The 25,956-nt window shown below is 38.0% G+C and overlaps 1 protein-coding gene across 2 annotated transcripts in view; it reads left to right on the top strand.

Moving 5' to 3' along the window:
* Positions 1-25,956, top strand: part of ARL15 (ARF like GTPase 15) — a 216,623-nt gene that overhangs the window by 56,135 nt on the left and 134,532 nt on the right. For both annotated transcript variants that reach the window (XM_085326426.1, XM_085326428.1), the window contains 2 exons: positions 20,475-20,619; positions 23,144-23,203. In XM_085326426.1, the coding sequence (XP_085182552.1) occupies positions 20,475-20,619; positions 23,144-23,203 (205 nt within the window). The remainder of the gene's footprint in view (positions 1-20,474; positions 20,620-23,143; positions 23,204-25,956) is intronic.

Below are 25,956 nucleotides of genomic sequence, written 5' to 3'. Positions count from 1 at the left end.
GAGGGCGGCAGCCCGGCCCTGCCGCCTGCCTCCCTCGTGGCGCGCTCGCTGTGGAAAGCGGTGGCACGCCGGGGTTACCAGCGCTGGAGGCTTGGTTTTTGTGGGGCTTTGCCCTTGGGGGAGTTAACGCCGTCTGTCTGGGGGCAGGTTTTGTTGACAGGCGATTAGCGAAGGAGGAGCAGAGTGTCGTCTCCCCCTTCCTCCAAAGGCGAGAGGAAAGGGAATGGGGCGCAGGGAGGGAAACGACTGTGTGGAGACCCGTCCCTGAGGAGAGGGGAGAAAGGGAGAGAGGGGGGAGAAGCAGGCAGCGCAGATTTGTTAAGAATAAGGAGAGGCCAGCCTGGCCCTGCCAGCCCACGGGCGCTCGCGGTAGCTGCCGGCGCGGGCCCCAGCCCCTCGGGGATGCTCGCGCCTCCCCGGGGGGCCTTGCTCCCCAGGCCGGGCTCCCGCCAACTGTGTCCGCTCAGTCCTCGAGGAGAGTAGGCGCGGGGGAGAGCCGAGCTGCCCGAGCTGGCGCTGCGCCGAAAGAGGAGCCCGTAGAACCGCGGCCCGATTCCCTTGTCAGCACGCGCGGCCCTCGCGCCCAAATTTACGAGTGTTTTAAATCTCGGCTAGCTGGCCCGGCTGGGAGTATAAACTAGACCTCAGGTATTGTTTTAACTCAGGCTGGCAACCTGCCCGCCTTGCAAATGAGGMTACAGAGTAAATCTGGCAGTCCTTCAGAGCTGTCCCACAGCTCCCCCAGAAGCACAGGCAGATGCTCGGCGATTCCTTCCCAGTTAATGTGGGAGAGGCTTCTCCTCCTGCCTTGCGGTGAGAACAGAACAGAAAGCCCACTGAGATACACCTCCAGAAACGCTTCCGCTGGCGGAGGAGCTAACTTGGGCAGCGGCTACTCGCCCTGTGACTAAGCCGATCGGGCGCTCAGGCACCTGGACAAAAATGGCATGGCAGCATGCATATGTTGGAGCAAACTGTGGAAATCTATCCAAATTAAGTTGTTCAGCCCTTTGTGCGTGTGTTTTGCTTTCTTCAGTGATGGTGGCTTTACAACCACACTGTCAACCTACGAACTGTGTTTGTTGGAAGACTGTTCTTGCCTAAGACTGCTGTAAGTGAAAGCTCGGGGAAGAGCTCTCTAGACTGCTTCGCGTTCACGGGACAGTTGAGGTTGGAAGGGATCTTGGAAGGTCTGCGGTCCGGCCCTGCGCTCGCAGCAGGGTCAGCTTGGAGTCTGACCAGGTTGCTCAGGGCTTTATGCCTAATCTCGAATGAAGAAATCTCTAAGGATGAAGACAGCAAAGCCGCTCTGGGCAACCTGTTGCACTGCTGGACTGTCCCCATGAGGAAAAGACTATTTTCTTATATCCAGTTTGAGCCTCTCTGGTTTCAATTTGTCCATTTTTTTTCTTATCCTCACACAATTTACGGCTTTAAGTATCTCTCTAAAAAGTTCCCAGTAGGTTTATCGTTAGGCCTCTAGATATCTCAATTGCTACAATTGTCTCAAAGAGATTATTCTGTCTTTATGCAGCTGTGGTCTTGTTAGATTTTTAAAGTGAGTTTTCTTTTAACAGAGGGTGCAACTCAGATTGCATTTTTTTTTTGAGAATTGACACATTTAATATGCCAAATGCAGTACAGCTACAAAATAAATTTACACAAATACAAATCTGAACTTTTGGCAATAGTCTACTTCTATGTATAAAGAAAAAATATGATGACTAATGGATTTGCATTAGCAAATGCCTGTTCTGTAAATGGAGATCAGAGTGGTTTTTGAAGTAACRAAAGGAAACTGAAATTTTTTTTAATATGCTGCTACATTTAGGGCTCTGAGTTGAGAGACTAACCAATCTTAATTTTGCATGGGAAACCTTAGAACATCCACAAAGACACTAGAAAAGCCTACTGAATTAGAAGACAGCAGCATGCTGGTATACTATTATTTTGTTGTATCAGGGCAGCCTGAAATTCATGTTAAAATAATCAGCTATACAGAGACAGATGGCCTAATTCTGCTCTTCAGGTAGATTTTTTTTTTCTCCCATCATTGTAAGTGTATGAATAGTATTTTCAAGCTTTGTTCTGTTTTGTTGCATTATGATTTTTTTGATAGAAAATATATGCTGGTCTACAGCCTGGTCTATGCCCAAGTTGCAGAAATTGATTTAAAAACAGTTCCGGTAAGTGAGCACTAACCTATGTGTGCAGATTCTCTCGGTTAGTTTAGGCCAAGTTGCATCATGCGTATACATAATGTACAAGAGTAATAAGAATCCACTTCTTAATTCACGTTTGCTTTCTCTTTGTACCTGACCTGGAAAGGCTTAAGTATCACTTTTTGGTGTGTAGCTCTACACTTGCACTTGAGCTGTCTAGGGCCTACAGTAGCTGTGAAAAGTACATTACTTGTTTTTATTAACTTTAAAAAAAAATTGAGAAGGACAGCATTATGTTCTCTTTGCCTGGTGCGCTGGAGCCTTTGCTGTGTTGCACAGGATCTACAGTGATTGCTTTCTAAAGCCTATGCCCTAGGTAACTGCTTAACTGCGGTGGTACAATACATTCTTGATGTGTAGAGCTGCATATGAATAGGCAAGTATTAAAAATCTAGCATCAAGACTGCAAAATATTATTTTTATGCAAGACCTGACTAACAAAGTGCTATTTACTGAAGTGAATAGCTTCTCTAATAGAGCAGAAAACTAGGACCAGCTGGAACAGGGAAGATGTGGGGAACCTAAATTGTGGAATGAGCTTTTTCTTCTTTTTTTTATTAACTGCTTTCCAACTGGCAAACTTCTATGTGGGGAAGTACTTGTGGGGAAAACTTACGAAATAGGCAACAACTTTTTAAACGCCATTTTTGTTCAGGCAACTGCTCAAGGCATTCATGTAGAAAATACATTGTAATATTATGCTGAGTGCCCAGTGAAATTGGATACAGTGCTCACAGGCAGCATTTTCAAATTTTTTTCTTTGTAGCCATTGAAACTACTCCTATAACTGCAATGCTATTGCAAAGGAAATTTTGCTGAATTAATAACTGTCCTATGGCGTGGCAACTCCACCAGTGTTTCACTGCTGTCGGCCGCTGTGGATGGGAGTCTCACTCTCCTGTTTTGGCCCATACTAATGATCTCTCAACTGCCATCACCACCGAAAGTCTGGGAGAAATGGACCCACTCCCATTCATTAGCATGAAATCAGGAACTAGATCTTGGAAAGAATCTGGTAGCAGACCAGGAGCCAGCAGGGTTTGGATGAGCAATCTCCATGCGTTGTTGAGTAGAGCTCTGTGTGTTGATTCAGTGGGAATGTCTCGTCCCTCAGGTGCAGCATGTGGCAGTGTTCAGCCTGGAGGGGATGAATACGTGGATAGCTATGCTTGGATCTGCATTCCTTGAGAAGGGGTGCAGTCTCCTGGACAGCCAAAGATGGCRAGAGTTTTTAGCTACTGTTACTATGTAAGCATCCAGGAGTACTACAAATACTTCCCAATTAAAACAAAACAAAACCCCTCCTCTGCTTTTCCGGGTGTGGTAGTCATTTCAGTAGTCTAATTTGGAGGCCTAAGCTACCAGTGTCTAAAATTGACAATTGCAAAAGAAGAAAAAACAAAAAGACCCACCTCCCTCCAAACAGCCTATAAACAAACCCCCTAAAGGAATCAGGCTACATAATAGATCAGGTTCTGTTCTTAACATACACAGTTGTTTGTGATGGTTACCACTTGCATGTATCGACACTGAAGATAAAAACTTGGCCCTTCCCATGCTAAATAACTTAAAAATGGCATAATGTGCTTAAGAGGAAGAAGCTTCAGATTTGTTGTGTGGTTGCTGAGCAAACTGTCTGGCAAACTGTGACAAACCTTACTCTAGGAGCATCATATAAATCTATATTTTCAATAATGAAAAATAAGGTGAGGTAGCCCCACTTTCTTGTTTATATTAAATTTTTTAGTCTTACATAATATCTCTAACTTCAGATGTCAAAAATAAGTTAATTTTGATAAGTCAATCTGGAACTTTTTAGGAAAGGAGCTGGCCATCTATGCAGAGGAATTTACCTGAGGAACTGAGAAAGATGTCTTGGGACTGTAGGATCAGCACAACAGGGAAATAGCTGGCTTTCAGTATTGAAACAGTTTTCTTTGGGCATTCAGGTGGAAGCATTGACTGAAGAAAATTAAACATTTTCCTGTGTTCTCAGGTGCGTCATCTTCTAAGATTGTGTACAAATATAGAAAAACAATTAACTTGCTGCAGTGCTTTAAAATTTTCTTCTTCAAATGTATGAATTAAAAGTTCTATAATAAATTATTTGGATGTTGCCTTAGTTGAGAGAGATAAAAGTATAATCTCTAGCAGATGCAAGGAAAGCCTCTGAAATACTGCAGAAGACTTTACCCTTGTGATATTGAACGTCTCCAAAACTTGTAGATGCTCAAGTTTGAAACTTTCTGCCCTGCCCCAAGTTCCAAGTTCCATGTGTTGAAAATGGACAAAGTTAGATGTTGAAGGTCAAAATTCATGACATGGTGGGGAATACCTAAGCCAGCTCATATGAAATGCTAAAGTGTAGGTCTAAAATTTCTGCCACATAGTGAACATGGTTGAACAAGGTAAAGTGCCTGAGATCTGCAGGATTGGTCTTTTTTTTTTCCTTCTTTTTCTTCTTCTTTTTTTTTTTTTTTTTTTTTNGCATACACTGAGGTTGCTCCCTGTGACTGAAGAGAAAGTGTAAGATTTTACTTATTCATTTTTGAAACCTTCTTGTCTCTTCTTTGGAAGGAGAGGATTCAKCAGTGTTAGTTAGAAAGCTATTTTTCCTATGCATTTTTCCGTGGGCAATGGAGGAATCAAGAAAATATGTAGGAAGTATGCTTCTTTTACCAACAATTGCTTTTAATATCAATTTATAATAGTAAAAACTTCATATCAAATTAATAATAAATCAGTGCAATCTGTTTTTGTTTTCACTGTCCTAAGTTATCAGTTGTGAAGACTGTTTTCAATAAGCAGTTAATGAGCCACTGAAGTAACTCTAGTTGCTGAGATTCTTTCTGGGAAGATTGATTAAATTCATCTATATACTGAAGTAACTAAGTAGATCTGCAGTACAACTAGCACAGGAAACATTACAAGCCAATCAGTCTTCTGCTTGTGATGCTCCTTACACTCAAACTAATGAATGATGAATATAATGAATATTGCAGAAATACCAGTCTGGAACTGGTATAACTTTTCAAATATAAGTAAAATTTGTGGAATTGTCAGCATTAGAAATCCTACTCATTTTTTTAACCCTACTGTCACTGGCAATGTATTTGTATTAAAATGTTCTGGAGCTCTTACTTTGACCAGAGAAACAGAGCACAGAGACTAAACATAGGGAGATGGTCTTACTTTGCTCTAGAAGGATTAATAGTTTCAAGTTGAGATCGAAAGAATGTCCAATATGTGTGACACATAATGTGTCATGATTTACTGTAAGCAAATGCCGCATATTTAACATTGTCCTTCATTCAGCTTGCTAGCGATGCAAAGGAGTTAAGAGTTTAGATTTTTGTCTGAGCCACAAGGTAGTGTTAATTCCTGTTAAAATAAGTCATCCACAATAAGCACTTAAGGGAAATTCAAAGCTATTACAGTAGATGGCCTGCCAAAGATCTTAACTCATTTRTGACAGTCTAATAATGTTAAATTCTTTGAACATGTTTAAAAATGGGGAGACTTACAGGTCTAATTCCTGAAAATGTGGGCAGCACAGAACTGTATGAGAACACTAACAGATGAGTTGCACTGAAAAGTCAGTTCTTCGTTCTCTGCAGTCTTGATTTAATCGTGTTTAATTGTTGATGAAAATTCAATAGTTTCTCAAAGAATCTTAGTTTTTTAACCTGATTTAAATTCTGTGCTTCACTTAAACTGTGACAAAGTAAGTTGCCTTCTGATCTGGTGTGGTACTACTAAATGATTTTTAACTAGAAAATTACAAAAMCAACTTCATACTTTTAAAATTCCACATTTGAGCTGCTTTTCATTCTAAATGAAGCATACGTGATCATGTAATACAATAACACAAAAAGCATTATTGTATCTGAACTTTTCCAGTTTCTTTTTATTGCAGTTGCTTTTTTTGCACAGCACTGCTTTTCTGCTCCTTCTGGATTCACATAGCTTTGAAATTATGGAGTGAACTCCATATCGTATGCTTGATGCAGTGTAAGTTTTGCTAAAATGTCTATGCTTTTACCCCATTTTCCATGCTGGTAGCCTTATTAAGGAAACTCCTAATTTCTTGAATCAGTATCATTTCAACTGGAATCTGTGGTGTATCAAACTGTCTCGGAAGGATTTTCTTCTGTTTATCTGACACAAGAATAATTTTTCTAGGAAATACCACTGAATACTATGGTTGACTGGAGTAGAAAGTATGTTGCTATTAGGCTGGTATGTAAGACTTAGCAAGAAGAGAAAAGCAGGAGACAGCAGGAAGAAGAATCATGACACGTTTGTCATTAACATACTATAGTATGCCTGGAAGTCCAAGCTGGTTTTAATGTTGTTCCAGTAGACTTCAGATGCACGTTAAGTGCAGAAGTGTTTACCTGGTTTCATGCTGGTTTCAACACTTGGCTTACTACTGTCAATGCTTGTTTTTCTGATGGAGACATTTCCAAATGGGTTTCTGGTCTGGTAATATTTTCTTTTGGTAAAACTCTTATTTTATTTGTATTTTTTTTTCTATCTTTTTTGGGGATAGATCTTACTGTTTTTACCATTTAAGGCTGGATAATGTCCCCAGCTGAAAAATTTTCAAACATTTAGACTGCAGCTTAATAGTTCATTTTGATTCCTGTTTCTGGACAGGAGCCAAATATGAGACTTAAGCTTTGTTGTGTCCTCTTAAAATAGTCATTTAAAGAAGTTTATTGTATTTTACTGGTACTAGATAGAYATCACAATCAAATCCTCATATTTTTTGTTGCTTAAAAAGAAACACCTAACACTAACATTTAAATCTATTCATTTTTTTTGAAAACTGTATTTCTATGAGACACTCTTTTTTGAACTAAGTGAAGGTTGAATGAGTCTCAAAACCAAATCAAAGCCTGAACGAACAAACAAACAAAAAACCCAGGCTGTTGATTACTACTACTTTTTTCCATACGGAGCGTATGGTCTTTGCTGCTTAACAAGCATTGCAGTGTGGTCTGGGTCCTGTTGAACTTCAATGATATTCCACTATAAGTAATACATTAATAACAAGTTAGTTTTTTCCCTTCCTCTTAGTATTCTTATGTTACATTTGTTTAGATCTTTGTCCAAGTCTTATTTTTCAGGCTGACATTATTTTTAACTTTGTGAGGTCAGCTTGGTTTAAAAATAAATTTAAAAACGATGCTAGCTTGTTTTCAAGAATAAAGTAAAAAAAAAACCCTCACTGCTGTTTATCAATTTAAAAAGGTGGGCAAGTGCATATTAGTTTTGAGAGTTAGTTTGCCTCATGATAATCAAGAGGATATCACAGCTTTTTAGAAAAATGTGTTTAGATTTGTCAACCGAAAAAACCACAAGTTCACTAGAAGTTGTCTTCTGCTTCACTGTATCTTCACCTATCTGCCTGGGTAATGTTTCTTTTCCATCAAAGTATCTCTGGGTTCAGAGAGTCCATTTACTTGCTTAAAAAGGTCTTTATTTTTAGTTTCCTCTTTTAAGGAACTTGATTCAATAGGAAAACAATAGCTTTTAAGATCAGTTTCAGTTCTGAGTATATTGCAGCAGTCAAGCTCACACTTTCTTTTTCCAGGTTGCTCCATACTTCTTAGTGTGTTTTTTTTCTTCTTTTTTTTTTTTTTTTTTGGTTATGTTTTTTAGCTGAATGTAATGTTGTTACATAGTCTGCGCGTGTTTCAACTTTTCCATTGCAGGATACCCAGTGACTAGGGCACATCCTTTTCGTCAGGCACCAGAAACTTTGCCTCTTGCAGGAGAACAGCTGATAGTTAACATTTTGCTTGCTGATACCACCATTAGCTGATTATATATAAATGTTTCCCAGTCATTTTTATGCAATAATAACTTTGAATATTAATCTTTCTACTCTTGATCTGCAGAGCTGCAATTTAGGGGAGTCTTTTGAGGGACTCCTCTTTTAATTCCTGGTTCAGTACCTATTCAGGAGGTTCACTCTACCTCCTGCTTACTTGTGCAAGTCCAAGGAGGTTGTATATAGTTGCAGCTCCCCACTCCCCACTCTTACTCTATTGGGATGTGGGGTTTTGAACAGAGTTTTTGCTTTCTACTGTGCTGCAGAAGTAATGTTATAAATCATAATATCACGCCAGAGCCTTGTTCTTGTCTCTGTTCTGCAAACTGACTATRTGACGGTTCAGCTACAGGCATGATGATTCTACCTAGGTGTAAGATAAGGCTCTTGTGCAGCCCACTTGTAAACCATGGTTAATGTTTCCTAACTTCATGAGGAAATACTTGTTCTGAAACAATCTTCTAATCTTTTTCATCCACTGCTTTTACAGCTTGTCTTTTTTTTTTTTTTACTGATTTAATCTCTGTAAGGCATAATTTGTGACTTTTTTTGTAGCAATAAACTTGTTAGTATGAGATTAAGAATTTATTGGAAAGATGAGAAAATGTGATCATTTATACATTCTGTGAGATAAAGGGGACTTTATTTTGCTGGCTTGGTCAGCAAAGTAAAATACTTTTGGTGTTTTTATCAGTTATTGTGATCTTTATATGTGACACTTTTTTTTTAACCATAGCTGGTTTGTTCTCAAAACCTACATTTATGAAATTTATTACCCATAACATAAACTGTGCTRCACTCCTTAATCCTTATGTAAAATGATATGGTATTTACCATGGCTTTTCATGTATTTTCATTGTTATAAATTGCTATGGAGAATATGCTGAGCTTCCTCTTAAGTGAAAAATCTCTATGGCATGAGAAGAACTATGTGCATCTACTTTTTGTATATTCCTTACATTTTAAAAATAAAGATCATATGATATGCAGGTAATTTGCAGTTACTGGAGTCTCAATGTAAAGATCATTTTCTTTTATCAGGATATTGCAAAATCCTAACTTCCAGTTATTAATTAAAAATCTTCAAGTGTATTAGTCTTTAACTAGAAAAGACTGTGTAAAAAAAAWCTTAAAAGCTTTAATCATAATTGCTAGGCCAATGTCCTGCTTTTACAACTAATTAGATGTCTCAGTCTCTAAAAGCCAACTGTCTTCCATTTTTTGAGCCTGTTTTTTATTCACTATCTCACTTTGAATTATGCCAGCAAATCTAGATTGCTTATATTTCTCTGAATCTCACAATTATGGCATTTTCCTTAGTCTTTGAAACTTCCTCTCTTGCTAGCAAAAGGAGGAGTTTCCTAGCCAGAGAAGATTTATGCTGTTCTAGAATGATAGTAAAAGTTTTGTTCTAGTAAGAAGTAAAACAGTTTTTACTGAGGCATATGCAACCTCCTTAGAATAAGCATTAGATATGTAGCTGTACATTAAAACAGATCAGTAACTCAGCACCCAAAAGCTATGCTCAGTTACCTGGATTACACGTTGAGTGTATTTCTGCTTGGATTTCTGATTATGTTTCATGAGCATAAGGCATATTCTCAAGCAACTACCTGTTGCTAATTAGTGTTTTTTAACTTGCAGAAATTTTTGAAGTATTGTTTAATAATTATCTGAAAAACAGACACCTAACACAGTTAGTGAAAGCAGTAGCATTGGAAGAGTAATGGCATGCAAAGGTTTCAGACTGACTCTGACTGCCTTTAAAAGTGTGTATTTGCTACAAGTGCCTGTATGCCGCATTTATCAAAAATCGAACAATTTGAATAGCCTCAAAAAATCTTCAGTGGCTCTAAGAATAATAATAAAAAGAATCTGGCATAGCGATACCTTCCTGTGGCTTGAAGTATTTCATGCCTCTTAACTGATGAGAAGTGGTTGTAGCTACGCCAACAGAAGCTTGCTGGTCGGGGCTGCGCGCGCCGCAGCGAGGCGTGCTGCCGCGGCTCTGAGCCGTGCGGCAGGCTGCCCTGCGGGAGCGCCGCAAGAGCCTGCTTTTTTCACGGCTAGTGAAGATGTATCTTGCTATCTCCCATGTTCTCCCCCCCCCACCCCAATTTAAAATTCAGCAGTGGCTTTTCAAAGGTGATTTGACCTTTAAGTGTGTCCAGAATTTATCTATAAAAATATTCTTTACCTATTCTGTAAGTTAGGTGAAGAAGTTTTGATCAACATCTCTTAAGCAGAAATTCATGTTCAAGGACTGGAAGCAGATCACCTGTTTGGTTTCACTTGGAGACGGTCSTTGATCAGTGCATGATTAGCAGGGAAGAATTTAACAGCTCTCATTTTACTGTACTAGGTGGAAATACCAAGTAGATTCTTCTGCATAAAACAGGTTGGTGAAAACTGAGAAACTTGGTTGGAGATGTAGATATTTAACCAGAAAACAAAGCCAAACTCGCMGCTAGAGAGCGAAGGTGCAAAATGCCTGTGTTGGCACGTTAGATGTTTTAAATGGCTAAAGTTTCTCTAGCCTAACTCAGTAAGAGTTTGGTAGAGGCAACTAATGTTTAACATTCAAAGATRTATTCATAGATTAAATGTTGAGGAATTTTAATGGTACTTCAGATTTATTTGCCTTCCTCTAATCGTCTACTTTAGGTTAATGTTTTGGTGTGGGTTGATCTTTCTCCTCCTACAGGAGTAATGTGCTGTACTAGCCAAGTAAAACTGTTATGCCATATAAAGGGGGATGAGAGGGTCCTGTGTATGTTACCACATTTTTTTCTATTCYCAGTCTTTTGGTCAAAATACCTATCCTGTCAGAGGTTCTTATTTTTGCAAATATAAAGTGCTGTGGAATAATTAGTTGTGTGTTGTGATTGTAAAATGAAAAGAGCAGGTGAGAGTGACAGTGCTTGTAGAGAGCCTAAAGAAGGGGAGATACCGATTGCCTGCAACTATAATGCTTAAAATCCAAAACTGGAGATTGATGCCATGAAGTGATAAATAGGCTAGTCATTGGATTTCTTAYTTGTCTCATTGCAAATGTAGGTATATTTGTTGCACTGCATTTTCTAATGTTGAAAAGTAGTCTACATTTAAGTTCCAAAAAATAGCATTCTTTAGTTGGAAAACTCACACCACCTGCAAAATCAAGCTATCCTTGCTTTGCTGTTCACCTGTTTTATCTAAATCCTCCAATTACCTCTAGTTAGACCTCTATGTACATCTGTAACACCCTTCACCTTTACTTTTAAATGTGAACTGCACAGATTGTTTCTGTTTTAGTAACTTTTGCATCGGTTTTGAAGGTTTCTTCTTTYTCTTGCTCCCTGATCGTTGTAAGGCAAGCAAACCTTCATTGGCCTGCTAACTTTTTGGTTGCATAGTGCMCAGATTTGTTATGGTGTACTGCTATGTGAGCAAAGAGAATTCTTACCTGGGAACAGTGAGCAGATAGATTTAAAGTGACAAGTGAAATTTTTATTTTCCTTTTTAGTGTGCTATCACACTATTGTAATCTTACTTAACTTTGCTATCTACTGTTTTATCAAATTGCTTTAATACTCTGATTTAAGACTTTTTAATCAAAAGTGACATTTAAGTACACCCTCTACTTTTCTTTGGTACAGTGTTTTTTTTTTTTTTTTTTTTACTTTGCCTGGCATCTGGTCTCTTCCTACTTACTATCCTACCTCAGCTATGTACATCTCCAGTAAGACTGGATTTTACAGCAAATAGTCTGGCCTGTTCCCCTTAGAGATTTGTCCTCTTTGCTCTCAGATTTGATGCTGAATGTTAGTTTTGAAATCCTTCACAAGAAAGAACAAGACGTATCCTGGGGCTTAATCTCAGAGGAAATTCAGCCTCCAGGAAACATTAGTGTCTCTCACTCTTGTTCGTGCGCTCTCTTGGTTCGCGCTCTTCCACTRAATGAGCGTACACCCGTACACCTCCCCCCTCCAGGAGCTGTTTAATTTTAGTTACAGTTATGGTGCCCAGCAATTCTGAAAGCATGGGCTGAAGCTGGGTGCAAAAAAACTCTCTAGAGTTTATCCATTTCTGTAATGTTACTGATGGAGTAGATGGAAGAAAACTGATCTTGTTACTTCTGTCAGTGGTGTATTAAGCTATGTCCTGTATCCCCCTTGAGATCTTGTGGCTGTTGGTGCATTAGTGCACACTTCTGGTTGGCACGTTTGGCTATCAATCTGTTGTGCTTCTTCCAACTACATTTCAAATGAATTTGTTTCTGCTTATTTTAACCTGATTTTTTTTTCTTTTACCACATACATCCCAGTGTCACTTAGAGAAATCTTGCTCTGCATTTGGTGACAAGGTTTTGCCATGAAGATTGAGACATTGTTACTCTCTTCATATATATGGAACTTCCCTAGCTATTTCAGCTTAACGTCCCCCTTCATTTTGCAAATGTCTGGAATACCATGCAAGTCTTCATTTACACTTCCTCCTTCTCCAGCACACACCTGGATTTCTGTTTGCATCTGAAATGCTTTTCCCACCTCAATTTTGTTTCTTTGAGGTCCTTTTGCTCATTTGGATCTATCACTACACTTTCCATAAAGCTGCTTTTTTATGTTATTACAGAAGTGGTGTACTGTATATATAACTATGGCTGTGCAGGGACTTGTGTATTGAATTGTTTCTTTCTTCTCTCAGAAAACCAAGTGTACTATTGCATTTGGATGAGACACAGTCAGCTTTAATTAGAAAAATCAAAGAACACCAAGTGGTCTATATGCTTCTTTCTGGCTTTTGTGATCCCATGTGAATACAGAACACGAGTAATTATTCCTGCAATGCTGAACAAAAGAAAACCRTGTTCTATAACCCACCTTGTAACACGCATGAATCATGGAAAAGCTTTTTCTGACTTGACTCAGAACCTGTAAAATGATGGCTTTTAGCAAGCCTGAAAGCTCTAGGCTATTTTTGAAAAAATCTGTATATATCTTTCATCCTTAGTAGAAATTAGAAATGACAGGTGATGCCACATCCTTAACTTCTGCACATTTTCTAATCTCAAATGGTGGTGTTACTGCCTTTCCTCCCCACTCCCCTGCYGTTTTCAATGATTTATAGGGCTTTTTCAGTATAGTTTTATGTTTCCTTAGGTTGTGAAACGAACTGTTGGCAAAGGCTTTCATTCATCTTGTTTGTTGCCTTTGTCTCTTACCGTTAAACCTGAATGGGCTGCTCAGGTTAYTCTACACTAGATACTCTTGGGCAGGAAAATAAATGGAAAGCAAACCCACGGAGAGGAGAGGACACCGAACTTGAGCAATGATTCTGTACTTGGGGAAACCTAGAAGTTCCAGAGAGGCCTTCAAGCTTGATTCAACAATGCACTGAAATGAGTGATTGTCTTCTCCTGTTCAGAGCAGCACTTACGTGTGTATTCAGCTGTTTTCCTGACTCAGTCTTGGCTTATCATAGCCATGTACCATGTTATTTTATGTAGATTTTTAAATTGTGCTACTTTASTGAATATCTGAACACATCAGGAAGTTGATGATTTTTTTCTTTGTGCTTTCTTTAAAGCACAATGTGAATGCAGTAGAATGTCATCACTTGGTTGTACTTATTTTTATTTGTAGTCTATGTCTGGGTATGTACTGAGAGGTTAAGGTCAGAATGTATGTTCCCTGTTTCAGGTATAAGGTGTTGTGATTTGTTGTGGTTCATGGTTTCCTGGGAAAAGACTTCTGATGCCTTACAGCTTCTTCCAARGAAGTTCCATTTTTGTAACACACACTTCACTGTGCTTATAGAAGTTTCTTGTACCTAAAGYCCTAAACTTCCGGCTGAAATCTTCAGCCCAGAGCAGTCTCTCTGGGAGATAAAGACAAATGATTTCATCCCTCCTGCCCAAAAGCTTTACAAACACAAATGTACTGTGCTTCATCTCCAGGTTGTGGCACCCAGTAGCTTGACCATCATAAATAATTGAGTTCAGACTCTTTTTATCCTTGGGATAGTGAGGACTTTGTTTCCTTCAGAAATCCTAGTTGTTCTGGATTGTGGACAGAATTCACCCGACCATGTTTATTATCTTCATTCACAGGAACAGTGCATCATGACTGGGAACTCTGTATTAGAAGCGTATTAAACTCTGAATAGCAATAGCATATGGGACTTGTCAGAAGTTAGCCATCTCTCTCTCTCTCTCTCTCTCTTTCTCTCTCTCTCTCTCTCTCTCTCTCTCCCTCTCCCTCTAACCTTACTCCTCCAAGCCTTCTCTGCTGGTAGTGGGGTTGTCAAATATATCAAAGAGTGAATAGAGCTGTATGTCAGTTGTCTATTTTTGGAACTTGAGCTTCTGTCTTGTTCAGCTAGTGACTACATATAGATGTTGAAAATGATTTGAAATGTGTTTGCTCCTGTTGAGACTCCAGAATTGTAGCCCCTCTGGTATACAGAAATGCTTTTGACAACGGATGTGTTTCTTGTTGGTCTCATGGTCACATCTGGAGGAAGAATTTGAGATTCCTCCTTCAAGCAGTACGTTGGCTATTTTAGTGTTTTATAGCACTTACTTCTATAAGGTAGGACTTAACTAAGACTCTGTTTGTTCTGTGAAATTGCTTCACTTTCTTGAAGTTGTTTTCTTTTGTTCTCTTTTATATTAACCTGTCTTTTATGCCGTATTCCTGTCTGTCTTCTGTGGCACAGGCTGGTAAGAAATTGAAGACTTGTGTGGGCATTGAAGAGGAAGAGTTCTTTTGTGGTGAGCCTATTGCTTGAGTCCATACATATGAAGATTAGCCAGATTAAATGAGAGGATTAATTTGTCCTGTGTATGGAGGATAGGTTAGTAGACTTGTAGCTGGATTCCCTCTGTCTCTCTGAATCATAATGGAAGAGATTGAAAATAAAGGTTTAATGAGATTGCAATCTGTCAAAGAAGGTGACTGATCATGATAGCCTTGATTTTTAGTATTTTTATCTGTTCTGGAGATGACTTCAGGACGTCAGTGGCTATACGAGTATTTCTGTGTTGGTAGCCACAAAAAGAAATTGTTTTGCCCTCATTGTTACTGTCAGATAAGATGATGATCTTCTCAATCTGATGTTTTGAAAACATGAAATAGTATCACTGGTTGTGTTGTCGTTATTCCCTCTTTCCCCCCTTTTTCTGTAGTGGTAATATCACCTGTGCAGCAGTGTAGAAACTGAAGTGTCTGCAGCTATAGTTTGCACAGTCGAAAGCGTAGAATGTATTGTACTACTTTAAGGTTTTCATAAAGTTAAGGATTAGTTTACTATATATCCTTTTATTTTTCTGTCTCTTAGCTGTTATAACTTCATTCAGGTGCCTTGAGTGTGTTTTATTATTTGTGTTCAGTTATTCCGCAGCTTTCCCTGCTTGTTTCCTATCTTTAATATTGTAACTGTCTCCATGGTGTTTTCTTCCTCACCTTTCACATTTGCTTCAAGATTTGAGATTTCTTTGTGCTTTTGTGATCTCATGTGACATTAGAACTACTGGGTCTGCCGTGTGCAGCTTTGACACTCTTTTAATGATCTCCTTGAGATTTTGTCAACAACTTTGGATGATTCACCAGTCCTCTGGACGTAAATCTTTTGGGTACTAGAAGTCCATTTGTTCAATGATGTCTTAATAAAAATAAAATTTAAAAGGAGGCCATATTTGGAGGGGAGGGGAGGGGAGCAGAATTATGATTGAGCTTTCAGCCCTAATTCCCCATTTCAGGAGTTCTGAATACTTAATTTGCTAGGATTAATATTGCACTGAATTAGGGTATTTTTGCATGAGAGTACGTGTGTTTAAGCATGAAATCCCTTGCTTTTGTCTGTCCCTATTAAACAGCAACAACAAAAGAAACGGACAGAAGATGGGTCCAGAACGAAGCAGAAAAAAACGGAGTATTTCACCCCCAAAAAGAGAGTGGAATGAGGAGTACAATGAGTAGACGAAGACAAACTCAATGGCCTGAGGCAGTGCAATGTGCTGGAGARAGTAGTAACTCAGGGACCTTTGCTGCCCAGAGCTTCAATCTGTGATCTCAGAGCGGCACATATGTCAGAAGTGTTTGGCCACCCCTGCTATAGACACAATACTTAATGCTTTTCCCAGAGGAAAGCTCCATAGGGCTTTAAAGGGCCACTGTCTGGGACTGTCAGTGCAAATGCTGGTTCACCTAAAACTGGAATAATCTAGTTGGGATATAAATCCCTGAGTAGGAGTGGGACTGGCTAACTTCTTCCCTTAGCTCTTGCATGTGATTATACATAGTCACATGCATAAACTGAAATAAAAGTAATAGAGGTGCTGAATATTGAACATTTTTCTGCAGGCTGCAGCAGTTAACTATTCCCAGTTTACTGGATAAATACATGCTCTTTTTCCAGAACTGGCCAAATACAAACATTTTTTCAGGATACCGTATTGTTTTGTTTTCAGTACTTTCAAATCCRCTCTTCCTTTCATTTTATTTTTAAATTATTTAACCCTTGACGGCCTCTCTGCCCACTGTCCAAAGGCTATGACCATTTTTGAGAGTAACGTTCCCAGAAATCTTGAAAACTGACACTTTGTTTGCTGTATCTCTCTCTTAAGAATTTATCTATAAACAGTGTCTGATGTCTCTTTGTTTTTGCTGGTAGTKGAGCTGAAATGCATGACACTTCCCCAAAGAGTATTTCAGTGCCTAAGCCAGCTAGCTCAGATTAAGCCTGTGAATTTCCCTGAATCAAATGTTTTTTATGTCTATTCTCTCTAATTGTCCCATCAACTGAACCCAGTTGGGTTCTGAGTTTCTTCTGTAGTATCTAACAGGCAGCTTTACAAAGCAGGACACGTGCATAATGCTGTTTCGATTAGTCGCTTATTGAGGAAATCAGGTTGAGGAATTGGTGAAAAAGAATTCCAGCTCCATATCTGAGAACTGTCTGAAGGCCAGTTAGAGACTATTAATTCAAGTTTCTCTTCTGCCTTTTGGACTGTCCRAATGGAGCTGAAAGTACCCTGGCAGTTCTGGGAAAGTGAGAGCTAACTGTGAACTGACCAGCTGTCAATATTTTTGTTGTATTTATATATTGTTTTGGAATTCAGGAATGAGTTCTTTTCTTACTACTTAAACATTTTATTTGTATTTCAGTATCTTGCACTGTAAAGCTTGAAGACATCTTAAGCAAAGCTGTAACTATAGTCCATGCTGTACAAAATGTCTCAGGATGCATTTCCTCTCCATACTCAAAAGCAGAATATAGGATGTAATTTTATTTCATAGTCTGACCTCTGAATTTTCTACTCTACCACAGATCTTGTAGAACTACTAGGTGCAGCTGCTAGGTGCAGAATACAGGGGTTTAGTCTCTATAATGGATGTTTAATTAGCCCAGGCTTTGTTAGAGACTGAGTAACTTTAAGCTGCTGAGGAATGGGAAGGCAGTGATCATATTGCTTGTATAGTGATATTTTGATGGAAGAGTTGTTCACTGAGCTTGAGTAAGGAAGATAGCAAAACAGACTTACAAAGTTTATCATTGAAATTATCCCCTAAAACATGCTGGTAATAATAGAATTGTAGGATTTTTCTGGTCAGCTAGTGTACACATCAGCTTGTATTGTATCAGCTTTTGAGGTTAAAACATTTAAGGTTTTGTTTTAATTCCAGCATAAGAAGAATGTCTACTGAAGAAAATTAGCCTTTCACAGGAACAAAGATGTGCTTGTGAAGAAGATAATAGAATCATATTGAGTAAAATGTGAAAGTAGTCTGGAGCAAGCAGTTTTCTTGGCTTCAAATTCCTGGTTCTGAATTTGTTGAATCTCAGGATCTTTCGTAATTGGCTGTGTTTACTGATAAAGGATGAGTGAGTGGGTGGAGGTTCTGCTTTGGACATGCAAGTTGACTTGGATCTTCTATCATGCAATTAGCAGCACGTGAAACAGCCTGTGGAGCTCCTCTCCTGTATATGGCCTACAGAGGGTGRTGGTCACAGGCAGAGCTGGAGTTACTGACCATTTTAATGTTTATTAAGCTTGTTAGAGCTGTAGGAGTCTTGCCTGGCTGACAAGGACTGGAATAGTGTCACCGATGTCCAATCAGCACATTCATTTCTTTGTTTCTCATTATGGCCTCAAGAACCTGTTGTAGTATCTGTTGCAGATGTTCTGTGTTGATGGGGACTCTTCAAAGACTGGCTGAAAGGGGCCTGGCATGAAGCCTCAGAGTTTTGGGGGAGCTTGGAAGAGCTTTTTTTTTTTTTTTTTTTTTTTTTTTTTTTTTTTTTTTTAATAGCCATCAGCCTGATCTCCATTAAGTGGAAACTTATTTTTTAGGGAGCTTGTATTGTGCAATAAACTTAATTTACCCTTCTCACTTAAGTATCAGAACTTCAGGCTTTGTAGAGTCTGAAGGATAAATATAAATTGACATCAATGAGTAAAGTTAGAAGGCATAAACATGCCTTTGCTTAGCTATGAACACAAATTAAGGTTGAACTTAATTTTTCAGAGCCAAGTTTTAACAGAAGTAAAGCTCTTATTTTTAAGATCTGTTGTTCTTGTTCAGCCTAACTACTGCCTTAAATTTACAACAGTAAATAGTTTTACTCCTAAAATATTTTCTTTCACCTTTTATAGGATGTTACTGTACTTTCTTAACTTTTTCCCTACTACTTTTGTTTTTTTTTTTTTTATACTAATGTAGAGTATTGTTTCAACAGCATTGCATAAGGAAATAAAACAAGACTTTGGGATGTGACATTTTTCACGAGAACTATGTATGGTATCCCTTTTGCAGAACTCTAATCTTTATGAAGGTATAGACAAAAAGAAATATTTAACAAAACTGAATTATTGCCAAAACCTGTCTTCAGATGGACGAATTATCACCTGCTCAAATTGGTGTATGTGCATATGAGTTCAGCCTCTGACATGTTTAAAATAACTGGGAGTTGGACACACACGAKTCTTTCCGAAAGAACCTCAATCATGTTGTTAACACTCATACAGTTCAGATGTAACATCGAACTCGAAAGTATCCRATATAAGTTCTGTAGTCACAGCAACTGTCCTGTTATAATCTTCTCCTCTTTTATTGACTTGCAGTCCTTGAACCTGCTGTTGGCAAGTGATAGAGTCTTACTAAGTTCAGCTCAGTCTTCTGTTCCTCAGGTAGCCTCCAGTGAGGGTGGCTAGGGAGTTTTTCCCAGTGCTGTTGTTGGCTTACGGTTAAGACAGAAGAAATTACTTAAATGTAGTAATAAACAGCACCTTCGGTGTAGGTGGGGAAGCTCAGATGTGTGTTGTTGGAGACTCTAGAAGTTGGCACTATGTAAAGGTGTAGAATGTGCGTGTGTATAGGTGAGAGTTGTGCAGGTGTTCTCTGATCCTTGTTGTAACAGAGTTACGGTTCTTATGTGAAAGTAGCAGATACTGGGTATGTGTGTTACGTATATTTTTATATATACATATATGTATGGGGGGGGTGTATATGTGGGGTGAAATGTATCTTACAGACTTTAGCAGGTGATTAAACCCCATAGTTTCCCTGAATGGCAATCTTCTAGATTTTCATGTGCAAGTTTTCTGTATAACCTACAAAGAAGATTCTAATGAACCTTCCTGAGGGCCTTTGGGACCTGCTGGATGGGCTTGGCCTATTTTGGCCATACTTTTTAAGAGACATGAGTGTAACTCTCTAAAGAAGGTTTTGTTTAAGGGATTTTTTTGCTTTATGTTGTGATTAATTCATGCTTCTCTAGGGAACAGCAAGAGACATAGTGAAATGGTATCTACATTTTTGTAACTAAAGCTATGTCCAGCAAAATATCTTTCTTTAAAAGCTGTACTCTTAACAGTTGATGTTATAAGGTAGGATGAGTACTTTCCTTCAGAACATGTGGCAAAGCCCAGGAAGGAGGCTGAAATCAGCCGAGTGACGTTCTCTGGTTCTTGCCTGMGACAGCACGGAGTGACTGGCCAGCTGTTTGGAAGCTGCCTTGATGCTCAGGCCAGGTATTGCCCTAGACTAGCGCAGGGGTTTTCTGCCAGTTCTGCTTCTGGAAGCAGACACGCGAAGTACACAAACACCTGACTGAGTAGAGCGTGCACCTGTCTCACCGAATGCGCACTGTTTATGCTATTCAGGAAATTTAAATTGCTTTCCTCAATCCAGCTATATGAGGCTTAGGTGAAAAGTTAACTGGTATATTTATGTTATCTTATAAAGCTGTTATAAGTTCTGGTTGAGCTGATCTCACTCTGTTACTTGCTGATAGTGCCAAAATAGTAAACTGGAATGGAATTTTGCTTCTCTAGCAATTTTAAATTTATAAACTTGGCTTTTAGATTCTTGTTAGAGAAAGATACGCGAAAATATAACTTCCCTTTTGGTTTTGTTCTTTCCCGGCAGTGTTTTAGAGCACTTTGCTGCAAGGGGCCGCCACCACCACGACCTGAATATGACTTGGTTTGCATAGGCCTCACTGGCTCTGGCAAGACGAGTCTTCTATCGCAGCTTTGCAGCGAAAGCGCGGAGAATATAGTGTCTACCACAGGTAGGAAGAATACTGCCTTTTTTCCACGGTGTGCTGTAACGTTGCTTATGGATAACTTTTAAAAACATGTAGCATATGCAACGGAGAACTTCAGCTTTGTATCTTGTTCCTAAAAACGCATAATTGATTGTTTTGAAGTGAACTCTACTTACTTGTTCAGACTTTGGTAGTACAATGGGGAATATTCATGAAAGCACAGAGTTTGCAGTGTGTTGAAAGTCGGAACATACATTGGGGTGTAATAAAGTAGAACCTTTGGAAATGAACTATATCAGTTTACCTTGGACATCGGAGGTTTCATTCCCCCCTCCCCCCTTTTCTTTTTGTTCTTTTTTAAGCAGTTATGTTATAGAGTCAGGAAAGAGGAGGAAATGTGATACAGGATGGGATAGTGAAACTACGCGACTTACATTAGGGTTTGTTTCCTCTCTTACTGGGTCGGTACTGCTTTGTGGTAGATGCTAGCAACCAAAAGAATAAATGTAATGTAAATATTTATTTCTGGTCATAATCCTTTCTTTTAGCTTAACAAAGACACTTGTTTACATAGTAAGGGCAGATTGAGATCAGAGAATAAATTTGTAAAAGGTTATGGTAAATGATAAATAAAAATGGACACAACCACAACTAAAGGCACTTAAGTGGAAAAAGTAAGTGTGCATGCTGATATGGATGAACCCAAATGCCTGATATTGAAAAGAGTGCTTTGACACTGCCTTCTCCTCCCTCCCTTCTCCCTAGCCCCCCCCCCCAAAAAAAAAAAAAGATTGTAGAGTGAAAAAAAGGAATACCTGGCTGCCAAGTTCAGAAAGAGGACAGATTAGGTCATAGAGATGGAAGAAATCTGTTTGTGTGGCTACAGTGATTTTTAGCATGGTTGATTTGCTGAGGGAAAAGATAGTGGGTGTTGAGTGAGTAACTTGTGCATATATAGTTATATGGCTTTATATTGTACTTTTGGTTCATGGGCTGGAATTTTATGATTGTCCCTTAGCAACCCTAACTGGTTTTCAGTGTATCTTTGTTTAAATTACAAGAACGTAAGGCTATTAAGTAAAACTGTAAGTCAACAAAATAAGACAGGTACAAGAAAATACTGTTTCTTCTGCAATGCATAATTAACCCATGGAGTTCACTGCCTTCACAGTTGTATTATTAGGAATTCTAAAGAGATCTGAAACTTTTTTTTGTGGAGAAGATGTCAATGCCAAACTTGAAAGGTTAGAAGGAAATCACTGAGCAATTCAGTCTTTTTCTGCTTAACTTTGTCTTCAAAGTTCAGCTGTAATTAGTGGAAATTAAACTTTAACATTTTGAATCCTGAAGTATTTAGTAACAGCAGTATGAACAGCAATGTAGCTCTCAAAGGCAATAATGAAAACACGGTTTATTTCCAAATTACATTTTTTATGTTTCTAGGTGGTTGAAACAAAAAAAGTATCACGTAGTTAGGCAACTCGAGCAATGAAATTGATTTGGATGCTGCCTAATTTTTTCCAAAGTCCAAATGACACATATTTAAGTCATTCAGTTTATCATAGTAAATCTACCCATCTGTACCGGTAAATGCTATATTAAAATATATAATTAGAAATCCAAGAATCCGATGTGGCAGCTTCTCCACTGTGTTTTCAAACTATAATTTATGTTTTTGCTTTTCTCACCAGTACCACTGAAGTCCACCCCAGATTTTACTTCTTCCTATAATTTATTTATTTTTAAGAAAACAACAAGCTGTTGCATAATTATTGCCTCCAGATTTTCTTGCACTTTCTTCTACAGCATCTAGTACTGACCAGTGTTAGAGACAAGAGTACTAGAATATCATATTGGTCTGATATGGGTGAACAAATCCTTTGTTTCTGTTAATTGACACCTAATAAACCTGGAATGAAACACTGCAGTGACATTCTTCAATTATAGGAAAATAATAAAATGTTTTATAAAGTTTTTCTGTTTTAAGATATAAACAATAATAAAGGATTCACAGATACATTTAATGTGCTTGTAACCATTTTTATACATACTACTCAGGTCTGTAAAACGTTCTTTCTGCTAATAATATCTGTAGACATGCTTAATACTCTAATTTTATCCAACAACTGTGAATTTTAAATATAAGAAAGTAGTAATTAGAGTTGTACATTGTCTTCCATGTCTCCTAAAAATTGTGGAAGGATCACCTCATATTACTTGTAATTTGAAATCTAAACTTCAGTTSCAGATGCATTAAAAGATGATTTTCACAAAGATGTACTTAATACTAAATCCCTGCCAAATGGTGGGTGGCTTGGATTGAAGTTTTATGCTGAATTTAATATATTGCAGCTATTAAAAAGTGTCTTTACTAATTTCATAGTTCCTACTGATCTTTTCTCTTATAACCGATACTCATCTTATTTAGCCTGAGAATTTTCCATGCAAAATCCTGGTGAACAAGGTAAACTTTTCTGAATGTATGCAGCTGACTTCAAATGTCCTCTTTAACAAATAACTTACTAATATTCTTTATTTCTGTTTTTAGGTTTTAGCATAAAAGCAGTGCCATTCCAGAATGCCATCTTGAATGTAAAAGAACTTGGAGGTATAACACTTAATCATTTATTCATTTGATTTATAAGAAGCTATACTTATTGAACTGTTCATTCTTTTGAATATAAAATGATCAGTGTGGCTTGAATTTATTTAGAATTTGAGACATAGTACAGCAGTTAAAGTTGAGAAAAATGGAGCAAATACTGATTTAAAAAAAATTAAAAAGTTGGAGGAGTGGAATGCAGATAGTATTGTGTATCTTAACCTCTGCAATCCAAGAAATAATTAAGCCATGCAAAAATGCAAAGTAAGGTGTAACTGTAGTATGGCTCGTATGGCAGCTCAGGAAAGTGTTCCCTGTATTTATTGCATGTATGAGCTTTTAACTTATGAGCAACTGCTCAGCAAACTCTGAGTTTAAGTATTTTTGGCAGATCCAATGTATTTGCTGCACCACTGGAAGTATTGCAAGGGTAAGGGTAGCCAACTTCCATTAGATTATATATTCATTGAACTCTATTATATTTATTTGGTTTAGGAGAGTTTTTTTTTTTTTTTTAATCTGTCTTTACTCAGGTAAGCTATTTGGCTGCCAAATAAAGTGGCTCTGTTCCTCCTTCAAATTGGTGTAAAAGATGTGCACATACAAAATGAGAAAGATCGATGTAAGCAAAAAATTCCTACATAAAGTCCCTACAGAAAAGTCCCTACTTAAATCTTCTGCCTCTCAAATTAGATACATGCAGATTAGCTTCTTATTTCTCTGTTGTGAGACTATTTGAGTAGCTAGCATCAAACCTTGAGTCTTCAGTGGTCAAGAGAACTGTTAAAAGGAGGAGTTAAAACACTCTCCTGTTGGACTTTCTTGTGGAGTCTGGTTTCATCTAGTGTTCTTCTAATTAAAGAACTATATAGATCTTTATATTCTAGAACTTCTGTAGATCTTTATATTCTACATAAATACAGTTGAATGAATCATGAGGAAATTCATTAGATTTTCAGCAGGGTCAAAACTTGTCTTCAGTGGCCTGAGGAAGAAATTAGCTTGGTTCTCAAAGGAAGCTTCGCTATAAAATCAAGTTCTATGATGAGTGTCTTATTTGAGAATGTATTTAGAAAGCTTCCAGATACGTATGCGTTAAAAGGAGAGTGTTTCCTCTTTACTGCTATTGGTCCACGAGTATACTTCTTTGCTTATGTATTGTATAAAGAGAGCAGTTTTCTTTAGTAAATTGAACACAGCACAGGCATAGTGATGATTCTGATTAAGTATGTAACATGCACTTAGGTGATTTTTTTGTTTTGTTTTTTGAAATAGGACAAATTATTTGGAGATTTTTACATTTTGCTATCTCTGCTGTTAAATGCATAATGAGGATACATAAATGCAATTTTTGTATCAGCAACTGAGTCCTGAGTTTTCCATAGCAGATTCCCTTTAGAGTTTGTTCCTTAGACTGAGTTTAGGCTTATCATAYAAAGTTTGTTTTATGAGCGCATGTGTCTTGAGAAACCTTATCTCAGTGAAGTGCTTTGATGTCTCATGAGAGAATGTCCTGAAGGAATCCAGAATACTTGATTTCCTCTGCTGTTTTATTTCTTTTCCCTTTAACTGTGAATGTTTGCATGTCTGTCCTTAGAGATGGTGTCATCTGTTTTTTCTATGAGATGCTGTTGAAGAAAAATACTAGTTTTGAAAGACTTTTCCTTTGCGTAAGTAAGAGAGCTAAGCCAGACTTCCAAAAGTTTCTCAACCTGTTSTTTAGTATTTAATCTTCCAATTGAAAGAAGGGTTTCTATGCGATCAAGATGAAGCCTGAGCTTTTTGGAGTGTACCTGATTTCTCTGTTGGTGCTTTCTGAGAATATAGAAATGAATCTGATATTTAATGATGCTTCCATTCTGCTTCACTGCTAAACTTTATTTTGGGACTTCTGGTTCTGATATTAAGGAAGAGAGGCCTATGGTTTTGTTCTCGTTCCTGTTTTTTGCCTTCAGCTGTTAAAGTACTGTTACCTAAGTTCTATCTTCTCCGCTGTGGAAGTCTTGTCCAGGCATTTGTTCTTAGAAACTTGGAGGAAGGTAGAAGGGCATCCATTTTTAACGGTCACTATTCATTGTTATATGTATTCAAAGGGTGAAGTTCTACTTAAACTTTGATACTCTACTTTTTAGGGTTAGCTAACTGAGATTTGCAAACTTAATATGTCTTTATACAGCAAAATTTTCATAGCTAATAGTAAAAGAACTTAAAACAAAAGTAATCTTTTTTTAGGTTCTTACATTCAGCGGCCAAGCAGTTATGTGAAACAGATGCTGACTGTGTAGTATTCTTTTTCTTTGGCTGAGGTAGTATCCTTCCTTGAGGTCGAAGATTGTGTTAGTTTTTACCGTGCTGGTTGCCTTCTGGAGCTGCTAATGAAGCTGGGGCTGTGTTTCTTCATTTCTGTAGGGATTAAAAACTTTCATGCAAAGCATACAGAAAACTGTCTCTCTTCTATTGTATGTTTCTGGTCTGATTATCTCTTCACTAGTCTTTAGGATTAGCTAAGCACGTGGAATAAAGTTTGTTATGCTCTTTTGCAAAAATTTTGCTTTCAAGTGATACATGATATCAAAATATTAAAACCAAAAATAAATTACTTTTTTGTTGTGGTGGTGGTGACTTACACCCTAGTACTTTTTATTGGATTAATGCTTTTGTTTTATAAGCAAGACTAGCTTCCTACAAGAAATCTTTTTTATCTAATTTAACAAATGTTAAAAACTTTATTTAAAAAGGTAGAACTGGATCCTGAGTCA

Source organism: Rhea americana, unplaced genomic scaffold (genome assembly GCF_003343005.1).
Source record: "Rhea americana isolate MKP2758 unplaced genomic scaffold, rheAme1 scaffold_13, whole genome shotgun sequence".
NCBI classification, from domain to species: Eukaryota; Metazoa; Chordata; class Aves; order Rheiformes; family Rheidae; genus Rhea; species Rhea americana.
This window is presented reverse-complemented; position numbering and strand designations above follow the sequence as displayed.